The sequence below is a fragment of the Aptenodytes patagonicus genome, chromosome 2 (genome assembly GCF_965638725.1).
Source record: "Aptenodytes patagonicus chromosome 2, bAptPat1.pri.cur, whole genome shotgun sequence".
Lineage (NCBI taxonomy): Eukaryota > Metazoa > Chordata > Aves > Sphenisciformes > Spheniscidae > Aptenodytes > Aptenodytes patagonicus.
Window position 1 is genome coordinate 116,923,892 of NC_134950.1, and position 12,773 is coordinate 116,936,664.

Sequence of the window (12,773 nt, forward strand, 5' to 3'; positions counted from 1 at the left end):
TAGATTTTATCTGAAGAATAAGAATGAAAAATAATCTAAATTGACTTTTAAAGCAGTGGTTTCCATTTCATCAAATCTCATAGTTTACATTTTAGTCACAATTTGCAAATGGGAACAGAAGTATTAGTTTACTGATACTTATTTTCATTTAGGGTGTAGGTACATTTATGTTTAATGCAATGTCAGACATTTCCCCAGTGTTACAGTATTTTAACATGAAGATATTTTTCTAATTTCCCATTTTCTCCTTCAGTTTCATAGCAGGTATCCTAAATATCTGAAGCTGTCATGGGCCATAAGTCTGCACGTTGCTGGCACGTTCACTCCTAACCTTCCTTTCTAACTGAAAAAAATTGCTTGCTCTAAATCAAACATAAAACCCATGATGCATCCTATACTTTCTTGTCAGGCTGTATCTGGAATATAGTAGCTTGTGTCTTTCCTCTTTCTTAGGAACAAAGGATGCTATACCAGTTCTTCATCTGTTAGGAATGAGTGTTTTCACAGGATTCACTGGAGCTGCCGTGCTTTTCCCTAGCTAGGCAGTGTGGTACATTTCTGCAGAACATCATGCATTGCTTTGCCAGTGCTTCTGAAACTGCTGGGGAAACTGCAGCTCTCCTACTTGGGAATGCAACCTTATTTTTAACTGTTTTACTCATTTAGTTTGTACGGAGAGAATAGCCTGTGTTGCTGCAAATTGGATGCACCGGTTATGGGGCCTGGAGTAGAACATTTCTTTTCAAAATAGAACAACTCTGACATTAAGGTGAAAAGTCTGTGCGCTCCATTGGGAGTTGATGTGCTGTTTATAAACACGTGTTTTCAGAACACAATAGATAAGTACATGGATTTGCTTGCTTGCTAGTGGTGATCCTGGGAGGGCTATGAGAAAGAGGTGCAGCTCAGCTGTGTACTCTGTCGTTGGCAATGCACTTACTGTAAGGCCCTTTTTTTGCTGTGGAATAGTGGCACGTCCTCCAAGGTCCTAATCACAGCTGTTTTGAAATAAATTTACATCAGCCTATTCCACTGCAAGCTACTGCAGCTATCTTCAGGTGATACTACTACTAGATTATCCCTCTCTTCATATTTTAAACATAGACATTTAAACATGTTTGAAGAGAAAGCTATAAATCATTGTGTTCTCTAATGAACTACTCAGAAAGCAATATAGCAAAATAAAAAGTATCTATTATGCCATGCATCCTGAAATCACTTGAGTAAGCCATTGCCAGTGCAGTGTGTTATTGGATGGTGAAAGTGCCCCTGTGTTTCCGTATCTCTAGCCCTAAGTAATAAAAATACTGTATTTAATAGCCCATCCAAAAAATATCATCATGCAATTCTCTGTGGCAAGCTAACAATCTTCATAAGGTTTGTTGACTTTGTAAAGTTATTTCATTCACACTTAATTACTTTTATTACAAATTAATTACTTTTTATTACAAAACTAGCTCCCAGTAATCTGATCTTTAACACAAATCACGTTATTTCCATCTTTTATGTGGAACCAGTTTTACATATTCTGTGGTCTTAATACATTCAAACTTTTTTCAAACCAGCATAAGTAATAGAGAGGAGTCATTAAGACATAATCAGCCTTCTAAACAATGGTAATAGTTTTTTTTACCAAATATTTCTGTGAAGTGAAAGTAAAGACTATTTTAGTTTTATATGTTCCTGTCAGCTAATTTATCACCTCTTTTCCTTAATTATGCACCGGTGAATTTGTTTTGTTACATAAACACCACATTAAGGTTCTTCCATTTTAAACTAGGTGGCTGTACTACAATCCCAGAGTCTGATTTAGAGGAAAGAACGGTTATACCGGGCTCCACAACAACGTTTCCTAGTCACAGGCAGATCGCAAAGCAGAAATCCAAGCCTGGTAAGAAAAGGAAAATTACGTTGCTTTACTTAGACGTGTACAGCTCATCTTTTCAGAATGCTTGTGGACATATGAAACAAATGGCATATATTTCAGGCTTTGTTAGCATAATTTTCAATTTTTCTTGTGATAATAGTACCACGTGTAGGATTCTGAGTTTATTCAGCTTCTTCTATCAAGAATACTTAAACTGTAGAGATCACTCTTGGAATTAAATAACTTCACAGTTTAAAGGTTTTGTGCTACATAATGCTTGAATGAGATTCTTGCAGGTTTTATTCACGACCTCTTCCACAGAAGCAAAATAAAACTGAGGACATTTTGGTGTAATAAGGGCTTTTTTTTCTGCAGTGTGGTGATTAGACTTTGTGCCAGCTGATTAAAATATGGTCTTATCTTTTGTGGGGAGACTTCCTAGAATTTCAGAAAAATGTTATTGGATATAATCAAATTAAATTATACTGGCTATAAAATATGCTGCATACAGTGATGACACATTTTCTGGAAATACTTCATGCTGCCGGGAACTGTGATATAGTGTTAACATATTTTAAAAGCAGCACTGTGAAGTAGTGCATTGCAGTTTAACGAAGTGCCTGGTAAGCTCTCAGGCTTTGACTGCAGCTATTTCCCATTTTGTTTACTAAGTTGTACCTTCACTCCTCTTTCCCCCCTCATTGTCTGATATTGTCCTGCAATACTTATTTTTAAATGTATTTGAATGTTGTTTGTAAATCAGATGTGTTCATTATAGATGGGTGTTGAAGTTAAGAAGAGCAGCTTAGAGGTTGCAACCAACAATAGTCAGAAATATACAGAAAGTCCTTATACATCTGCAAAAAACAGTTAATTGTATGCTTAAAATGCATTCAGCTGCTTGTTTGCCCAGCTAACTGTTGCACAGATAGGCAGGGAGTTGGAATATATAGTTAATTGCAGTAGCAGAATTTTCATTAGCAAATTTTTAGTAGTGGGCAGGGAAGAAGGTTATCTAATACAGCAATGTATAATAATGCCACAGTGTAACTTAAAACTCCAAAATGAGTATCTGCTCACAAAAACGACCTGAAAAATCCGCTGAAGGCCTAGAGCTCTGATTTTTCTAGAGTGCTAATTACTTCCAGTCCTCATGGACTTCAGGTCATAAGAAGACGGGAAGCTGTCAAAGTTGACATACGTATAGTTTAACCTTTGTCATCTGGATATACTAAGTACCCTCCTGGTAATGGAAAAGTATATCGTCTCTCTGATGTAGGATACAATCCTGATAAAAGTCCAGCTTCAGGCACCTAGACCAATAAATCAAGAACATATGGCAGGCAATCCCTCTTCTTTTTCTGATGCTCCATTTTTCTGATCAAGCACATATTTGTTCTTCAGTAGATAGTGTTCTGCTATGTTTAAATAACCTTATTGCTGAAGAGACTAGCACGAGAGGAAAAGTGTAAAAGTGTATTCATGAGATCCAGAAACAGCAGCATGGGGACCTGCATATCCTACTGTAAGTCTTAGCCCCTGATAAAAATTGAGACTTACATCACGTAGCTGGCTGTTGTTGCTTTCTAACTATAAAAGGCAGAATGAAAACTCTGAAAGCTTTAAAAAAGTCTTTAGGTTTACAGCCATGTGTTATACTAGTGAATTTAATTCATTCACGGTAAGAATTGACTGCCATCTGCCAGTTGGTGCTGCAATATAGAGAGCGCCTAGAATATCTGCCACTGAGCTGTCTGGAAATTCTAATTGCTACAAGTGTAAGAGCCAAGGGACCTACTTAAACCATAAGGTAACACTAGGCATGAAATCACAGCATTGCAATGTTTTTCTGTACATGATATTTTTGGCCTGAGTTCTTGCTCAGGCACTAGAGACTGCAGCATAGACCACGATGATTACAGTGAGCCCTCAAAGAATATTTGTTGTCTTATGTATCTTTTTTTATGAGTTTGCATTTAATTTAACTATATCCAGTCAATAAGAGAAAAAAGGGACAAAGTAGAGTAAAAATTCTTCTTCTTGATACATTTCCCTCCATTTCCTGAGGGAGTTCAAGATAGATTTTGATTATAAGCTGAGCGTTTTTCTTTTCTTCTTGTAGATGGCTTTTGTTATTCATATCTCTAGCTTATAGAGGTAGTTTAATGGCAATGCAAAATTATACTGGCTTTAGAGAGGTTTCTGTGTTTAGCTAATATTTTTCATTGGACTGTATCAGCTGAACTGATATGCCATGCCTAAGCTTCTTAATGTTCTTTACCAAAAAATTCCCGCAGTTTAATGATAGAGGTTTAAATAGATAAAAAATAGATTGAGGCTACAACGCCAAATAGCTCAAAACTGAAGAGAAAAAACAGGGTCTCTTCAGCTGTAGTTTAGTATGAACATGGTCACAGTGACTGATATCCCTGTGTAGGAAACCTGAAGAGAAACATGTCTAGTAACAAATTGCATTCACAGAGGAAGATGGAAATCAAAGGAATGAAATGAGCTGATCAAGTTAGAATATTCCAAAGGATTCTATAGGTTATGGGAGAACTTCAGCTGAATGCGATGGACTACCATCCATTGAAACAGAGTGAGATGTGTAGTTACATACTTGCTCCATCTGGTGCCAGACCAAATCTTAGCAACAGGATTTTGTACAGGTTGGATTCTATTAATAGTTATACACAATGTAGTGAAGAAAAAAAAAAAAAGAGTAATGAAGTTGCTTTAGTGGGAGCACATGTATTTCTATATCAGAACAAAGGGTAAGCTCTGATTTCTCCCACTGATACAGTGTGCTGATTAGGACAAAACTGAAGCAGTTCTCAAAAGTATAATCGTAGAGGTAGAAACACAAAGCAGAACAAAGTGCCTTGTCTACTGAAAAGAAGTGTAAGACCTGAATTGCAAAGGTCTCAGCAGGAAGCAGTGGGAATTCCTCACTGAGAAAGGAAGAAACAAGTCCTCTCAGAGGTGTGCTGTACTTGGACACCCTTGCTTATAGTTAAATTGCTTGGGCATATAAGTCTGCTGAAGAGAAGTGCTATTGAGAATGTTGGAACATAGAGAAATGAGGAGCAAAGGAGGAAGCCTCAAGACCAAGAGGAGACCTGAATTCTGTGCCAGGCTCTGTGAGCTCCCTATGAGTGTGTCTACAGTGTTACTGCTGTGATTGGTGCTTGCATAGATTGTGTTCAGTTAGTCTTGAGGTAGCTAACTCCAGTATTGCTAGCAATCTACCTGTGATAGTGTGGCATTGAACCCTGGCTGTAGAATTCACCAAAACTCAAAATAAATATTCAACAGTTAATTTATATGAAGCTCTTGCTGTTAATAAATATCTAAGCTTGCTAATCTCTTGCTAGTGAGATGTAGTATGTAGTGTATGAAGATGACTGCCAGTTACTGCATTGTATGCTAGTATGCTCTTTGGACATGCTGAGAGTTTTTAAAAACCTTTTGAATCTCATGAGTAGATGTAGACCTAGGAAAGAGGTCACTGCCTTAAATAGGTTGCATGAGCTATGCAAAGAACTGTGAGGGAAATGATGGACTAAGACCTGGAAGACTGCTGTGCTATGAAGAAGTATGCTGTAGGGTAGCATCCTGCCACAAACTTGCAAGTTATCTCATACAAAATATTGTATTGAGACTTTCCAGGCAGCTGCTAAGCATGTCAATGAGGCTTTTGGCTTTATTTGGAATAGTTACTTAGGACAGCAGAAAATAACATCTAGTAGTCATGCTGCAAGTCTGTGTAAGGAGAGAATGAATGGTTCTGGCCCAATCACAGTGTCTCTTTGGAAGGGGAATGTATAATGTTTTCTTTTTATTGCTGAAATAGTTCACACTGATTTTTTTCATATTTATTTTTTCTAATCCAAGTATGTTGTGATTCCGTAGTAAAGAATGGGATTGGGTTCATGATATTTGGAAGTTAATGATATTATTGCAGTTGTGGGAGTAGCTTCTTGCCCATGGCTTTTGCTTTGAGTAGGTACAAAAGTACTCCCTTGAACATTCTCTACCCCAGTGAAAGGAAAATAATTCTTCCTGCTTACGCCCTCAAGGCACTGAGTCTGTGTGCATTGCATCTGGAGGAGTAATGTTAGCATGATAAATCTAGCCCTGTAACTTTGATCTTGGTGTTTTGGTTAGAGCGAGGACAGAGCAGCGCAGATTTCATCGTGGGCTGCACAAGCCTGGTGGAGAGTTTGAATATAATTTGAAGTTGAGTCCACTTTGAAGTCGCTGTTGTTACATCATTACTTTTTCCATGAGCTCACAGCTACAATACCAATGCAGATATGCTGACCTCTGATGCAATCACAAGTACAGATGCAGTGATTGTAGACTCTTTCACGTATGTCCTGTGGACTTCCTTTCTCTTTGTTGTGCTGTTCCCACTGTCTTCCATTTACTTCTTTACAAGTTACGAATTTCTTACTAGAGTTGCAGTCTGCTTGAGTGAGTGGTTTGATTTCAAGGAGAAGTCTTCCTATGTTCTAGAAGGTAACAATTAATGGAGATTTGCAGAACTCTACTTCTCAAGTTCTCCCTTGTACTTAAATATTTCTGATTAAATGAGTTGAAAATGTGGTTTGTAGCAAATAAGTATAAGGAAGTTCTTGTACATGCTGGCTTTTTAGACAGCTCTAAGGGATATGGTAAACAACTTTTCTCTGAACAATTAAACTGTGCTGGTGATCAGCTTTAGGATGAAATAACGACGTATGTATTTATCAGGATATAGCCCTTAAAGTAAGTATTCTGTATTCATCCTATGCTACTGCTGCATGCTACCTACTATTAAAGAGAATTTCCTAAGACGTATTTTTCTAACCAATATTCCCACTGAATATTTTAGACAGAAAGGATCTGGTTGCTCTTTTATGAGTAAAGAGTTTTATGCTGGTAAATCATGAGTAACTCCACTAAGTTGATCGAAAACCAGATGAAAAGTTAGTATGAATCAAAGAATGATTGGGCTGAAAAATGTGTAGGGTTTGGGTTTTTTTTGGTGTGTGTGTAACAATGGTGCTGATTACTTTGTAGTTTGCTTAGTCTTTCAGGATTTTACAACACTGGGAGTCACATTTGTCAAGTGTCATGTCATGCAGCTGTTGGAATTTTCACAACTTGTAAGACTTGATTCTCCTGGCAGAATTTTTCACCAAAGATCCTGTAAATCTATCCTGTAAATGATCTATCTAAATGAAAAAAGTCTTAAATATTTAAGGGAAATGTTTGCCTGACTTTGCCATGATAATTCAGAATAATCATTGTCTCTTCCTGAGAGAGCAACAGAGAACATGGCCCAGTATTTACATTTATTGTTTAAATACAAATATTTCTGAGAAGCTATTAATGAGACCAAATGAGACCAAAGGTTTGGCATTTGCACCCGCTACTGTGTTGCCACTGTTTTTAGTTAAACTCTTTGTATTTTGCTGTCATGCAAATATTTAGATGACTTAAAGATTAAATTTCAAAGTTCTCATCTTGCATGATTATATTTAGTAAAGTAAATAAACTTTCATAGTTTAATACTCATAGCATCTAAGACCAAAAACTGTCTCAGCTTTTATATTTATGTATTGGAATAGGTTTTTTAACTGTCTTTAATTTGAAGCATCTGGCTTATTACTTTTGACTAAATACACAGGCAGCTATACATAAATGGCTGTGAGGTTGAGCTATAAACTCCAGTAAAACAAGACATTCTAAGCCAAATTTTCAAAACACCCTCCAGAGTTGCACCCAGACATTGCACAGCTGCACATCTTTTCCTACAAGTTTTCCTTAGTGTATTTTATTTATTTTATTTGTTACTTTATCTACAGCATTGCATGACAATGTTCATGTAGATGTTGTGGGTGCTGTTTAAGAGGATCTTTCAACTTTACCCTTCTAATCAAAGATTTCTGTCCTTACTACACCTAGACAATTTTAGGAACTGTCACATGATTCCAGTCCACAAAGATGCTTAGTTACACAACCTTGTGTAAACAACTCTTGTTAGTAAACAGATTGCAACTATTTTTCTTTAAAGGGTCTAGTGACACATTTAAATTCAGCTATGTGCTTAATGTGTCTTATGAATAATAATTTACATGAATACACAACTGTGTGAAACTGCCGTCTATAAAGTAGCTCGTCACAAAGTGATGTAATATAAGATGAAGTTTTGCGATAGTGTTTCATTTATTTGATTTTAGAAAGGAGTATTCTTAAACACTTGGCTTTGTACAGTTAGATGGTAAAGAGCTTTTGGATATAAATTGTTGCCAGCTATCCACTGAGTCTTTTTATTGTTGTACTGTACTGTTTTTAATATTATCTTTTACCTACAGAAATGAACAGAGACGTGTCGTTGAATTTGTTTCGAAGGGTTTAAATATGCTGTAAAAACTCTAACACAGGTCTATGAAAGATTTCTATTTGCTCTAGATCAGACATTTATATATTGAACTAATAACTGCACTAAATCTTCAACATACAGAAGTAAGATACAGGTGGCCTTACTACTGTTACTGTAATTATCATCGTTTGCTACACTGGTAATCATTTGGATACTGATATTCTTGCCAGTTGCAGCAAAACTATTTTCAATGTGCGTAGGCAAGCAATTAACTTTTTCAGGTTAGACAGTGTAATAGGACAGAAATCAATCCTAATATTAACTGTATTGTACATGAAATTAAATAAAAGGGAAATGTATAAATTAAGCTAAAGATCATTTTGGAAAAATGTACGTGCTGTCTGGAATAGGATTTCATGCCCATAATGAGCTTTCAAAATGGTCAGTTGAACGAATCGGTATTGTTGGCAATGCAGACTTTTCAGCTGTCCATGGCCACAGTTTTGAACCTGAACTTCTGTCTGAAGTTTGGTTACTACACTCATGACAAAAGTAAGAACAACAGGTCTGACTTCAGACTTATTTTTTTAAAATCATTGCAGGACCAATTAATGGCCCTCATCTGAGGGCGTAAATGTACCTCTGGCAGTTTGAGTTCAGTTTCAAGCATTTTGACGAGTGAGTTGCAACACAATATTTTGTCCTTGAGCTAACAAAGAGTCTTGACTTAGAAACAAATCTGGCAAAAATGCTGAAACCTGTGATGGCCTCAGGTAAGTGAAAGCTCCTTCAAGACCTAACCTTATTAGTAGCTCACGTATGTATTTCCCACTGATGTATTGTAGTACTGTGAGACTAGATCCTTGTTTCTTTCTATATGGACGTTGCTATATAATAGGAAAGATACCAGGAGCCTGCAGCTGGGCCCACCTAATACTTTAAAATTGCTAAGCTAATTGTTTCCACAAGAAAAGGTGCAAAGAAAATCAGTGGGCTACAAAAAGCCTATTTTTCTGGAGAGAGCTGAAGAGATTTATGGAGATTTTCTTTTCCACAGAGTCTGTTTTTCTAAAGAGCAGTACAGCTTAAGAGATTAATGTGAGAATTCCTTCATTAAGTCAATACCAAATGAAGTGCAGTTTCTCTTTTAGCAGGAGCTTGTATATACATGTCCTGTGAAATGTAATATAACACGTGAGAACATAGTCTTATTTATGTTCTAATATTTGCAGATTCAAGTATATTATAATGTATATTATCCACTGCAGTGGGTAAAGAGATGAGTCTCTGTGTGTTTGCCCCATACCAATGGTTGTGGTAGTGTTTTACAAAATGTTTCCTTTCAAAGGTTAAAAAAAGTCTCTGACTAGTTCCAGTTTGTTTCATGACTATCAATGAAACAAAGAACCGAGGGGTACCTTACACTCTGCTTCGTGGGTTGTCTCAGAAATTGCTGTGAGATCACAGAAAAAACATATGAAATGAACAAGTCATGGTATAGAGAGCCTGAATCTTTTCCTTCAAATTCAGTGGCTTTAATGGAAAAAATCATTTGTTTAAAGCATTTTTATGATTTGAGAATTCAAAGGCACTCTTAAATAAATTATTAGCAAAAGGTTGCTATTGTTGCAGTTAAGGGAGCAGTAAAAAGTGATACAAGGCATAACAACATACTCATGGCCATATCCAAAGCTTTTTGGAATCTATGAAAAAGCCTTTCCTTATTTTTATCAAGTCCTGAACATGAGAACTGCTGGTGGTTAATAGAAGATAAGGAGCACATAAAAGGCAGGTTGAGAAGAAAGGGGATGCTAAATATGGAACACAATGAAAATCAAAGCTAAACACATTGTTACAAATTCTGAATAGGTCTTGTATGCAAGAAAGGGGAACTATAGCATAGTGGAAGGAATCAAAAAAAGGGAAGTTTAAAAGCCTTTTATGTGTCTAAATGTTGTTTTTCCATGTTTCTTTGGCAGTTATCTTTTATAACTATGAGCTTAAGAGAAGTAGATGATTGTCTGTCACTAGGATGCATTCACTCGCTCGTCCTCTGCCAGTGAAGATGATCCTGACAGAAACTAGTCTGACGTTTCTGGTTTTTGCTGCTGCTTACTTTTCCTGTGTGAAGGTGAAGGTTAATGCTCCATTTCCCTTGCTAGTGTTTGTAAGATTTCTTGTGTTGTTTTTGTTTCCTCACACAAGTTATTTTCTTAATCATATCAAGTGTTGCCATCTAAAGTGCACACTGCAAATATGCCCAGCACTTTCCTTCTGGTAGATACAAACTGCTGGCTTTTGTTTTCTCTAACTCTGGGCGAAATCTTTTCACTGAATACTCAGTGAAACTTGTTTCTCAAGACATCTGTTTTCCCACCTAATGCTTTAATGTCTCTCCAGTTTTTTGACACAAACTTTTGTACCTAGTTTTTTGTTTAACTGGAAAATCATCATTTTGTTCAGAACATGGATAGCTTTGAATTTCATATGTTGTTTGGATTAGGGTATTATTCCTGGCTTCACTTGTTTTGTCAGATCTTTGTTGGCTAGTGTGATAGTACACAGATATCTGTGCTACTTTCTTGACATTATAGGAGTGTGTCTACTAATGATTCCTTATGTGCATTTGTGTTATATGTTAACAGCTCCTATATGTTCTTGGTAGTCTTGGAGAAATATAAAAAATTCATGCTCTTCTGGTTTCTAATAAGGTATTATTTAAAAAAAAAAAAGAATAAAAGGACAGAGAAACTCATCAAACTATTATTTGAATGCCCACTCAGCATTCTCAGCCAAGAAGGATTTAGTCACTGCCAGGTATATTATTGAATCCCGGTCAGTTGCTCATGGCCGTGGACGACAAGGTTGACAGGCAGAGGAGAATACAGACACTTTTGGCTTCTACCATCCATCTTTATATAAAAGAGGTAATTAAAAGTAAGATGTTCAATAGCACAAAACAGAGCCAAGCACTCCACTTTAAGACCTCCTGTACTGCTGAAAACCAGTGTTGCAAGTTTTAGGAAATCCCAAAAACTCACTGGGCGCTCCAAGGAGGAGTTTTTCCAGTGCAGAAACTCGGGGTTGGCATTGTGTGGCTTACCTTATATATAAAAGTCAGACTACACATAATAAAGGTTACTTCTGTCCTCAAACTGTTTCGCTAACTTTCTCAGAATCTTAAAGTTAATACTAATGTAATTGTTTGATATATCAGATTAATATTAGTTAAATCCAGGATGAGGCTGTAAAATGGTTTTCCAGGTCTTTTTTCCAGGTTACACAAAATGCCAAGACTCACTTTATAGCTTGTCAACATTGGCCACCAAAGGGAGATTAGCTCTAGGTCTTTAGGAACTGTTTGCTGGAAAAAAAATGACATTGTAGAGGTGTTAGAGGTTATTTTCCAAAATATCTTCTTTTAGAAGGAATTTTAGTGTCTTGCGTCCCTTTCTCCCCTCACAATTCCAGAAGGCAGCCATCCATATTATGAGCTAATGGCTTTAACTTTCTTTAGAAAAAAGAAAAAAGACTGTTTTTGAGATACAAGATTACATGAAAGCACCTGAAACTGCTAGTATCAGTTCTCTCTCCCTGAGGGCTGACTCTGCAACCTCTTGAAAAATAAGGGATTTGAATGGAAACATTGACTTTCGTTTAAAGAACTGCTGACATGCCTGAAATGAGGGAGCACATTCCCACATGCTCTTTGTTGGAGAGTGTTACTGGAATTGCAAATAGGTTTTCCATGTCATTTTGTGGAAATTATCAGTGCCATTATAAGCCACTTCGGAGCACTGCTAGAGCTTTGAATTGTCAAGGAATGGAGATTGTTGGTAATATGGATGATGTATAATGCCAGAGCATATCATCTTAGTTAAATAATACTGTGAATAGTACTGAAACATTTCCAGAATTGGTATCAGCAATTTTTTCTCTTAATTCTTAGAATGAAATATTCAAAATGTTACTGCACCATCAAGGTTCTACAACTCAGACCTTTTCTATAGAGGCAGTGTGATTTCTGTGTTTGTACAGGTAGGTGATACTGTGATGCTAGGGTTGACATGTCTCCGAAGAGGCTTGAACCCCAAATCCCAATAGTCTATCGTGGCTCAAAGTTGTTCTCACTTTGGTATGCTGGAGCAGTACACGTTTCGGTCATGCTGGCTGTAGCTCTTAAAACTGGTCACTTAAAAAGGACAGTAAAATTCTTTTACATTTGTATGCAGTAGTGTTAAGAGCTCTTGCACAGTTTTTTGAATGCTTGATGACAGAGTTCCCCAGTGTGAACGTATGCCTCATTCACAGAAGACCACATTCTGCTTTTAACAGTAATGTCTTTTGGGGCCCCACCTCTGCATGCTGTCACAACTATCATAGCTGATGGCCTGTCACAAACTCCTTGGTTCTTGACTTGGTTCTCATTGCCTGTGGCTGAGAGATGCAGCACGTGTGACCATGTTGTCCCTAATGCTTGAATGTGTCATATTTCTAACTTCAGTGGAGAATTAAAATTTAGTAGGTAATGACTCT

The 12,773-nt window shown here is 36.8% G+C and overlaps 1 protein-coding gene across 4 annotated transcripts in view; it reads left to right on the forward strand.

The window, feature by feature from the left end:
* Positions 1-12,773, forward strand: part of BBS9 (Bardet-Biedl syndrome 9) — a 328,501-nt gene that overhangs the window by 204,504 nt on the left and 111,224 nt on the right. For 3 of the 4 annotated variants that reach the window (XM_076330847.1, XM_076330846.1, XM_076330848.1), the window contains one exon: positions 1,781-1,891. The exons of the other annotated variant lie outside the window; for it this stretch is intronic. In XM_076330847.1, coding sequence (XP_076186962.1) covers positions 1,781-1,891 — 111 coding nt within the window. The remainder of the gene's footprint in view (positions 1-1,780; positions 1,892-12,773) is intronic. 4 annotated transcript variants of the gene reach the window in all.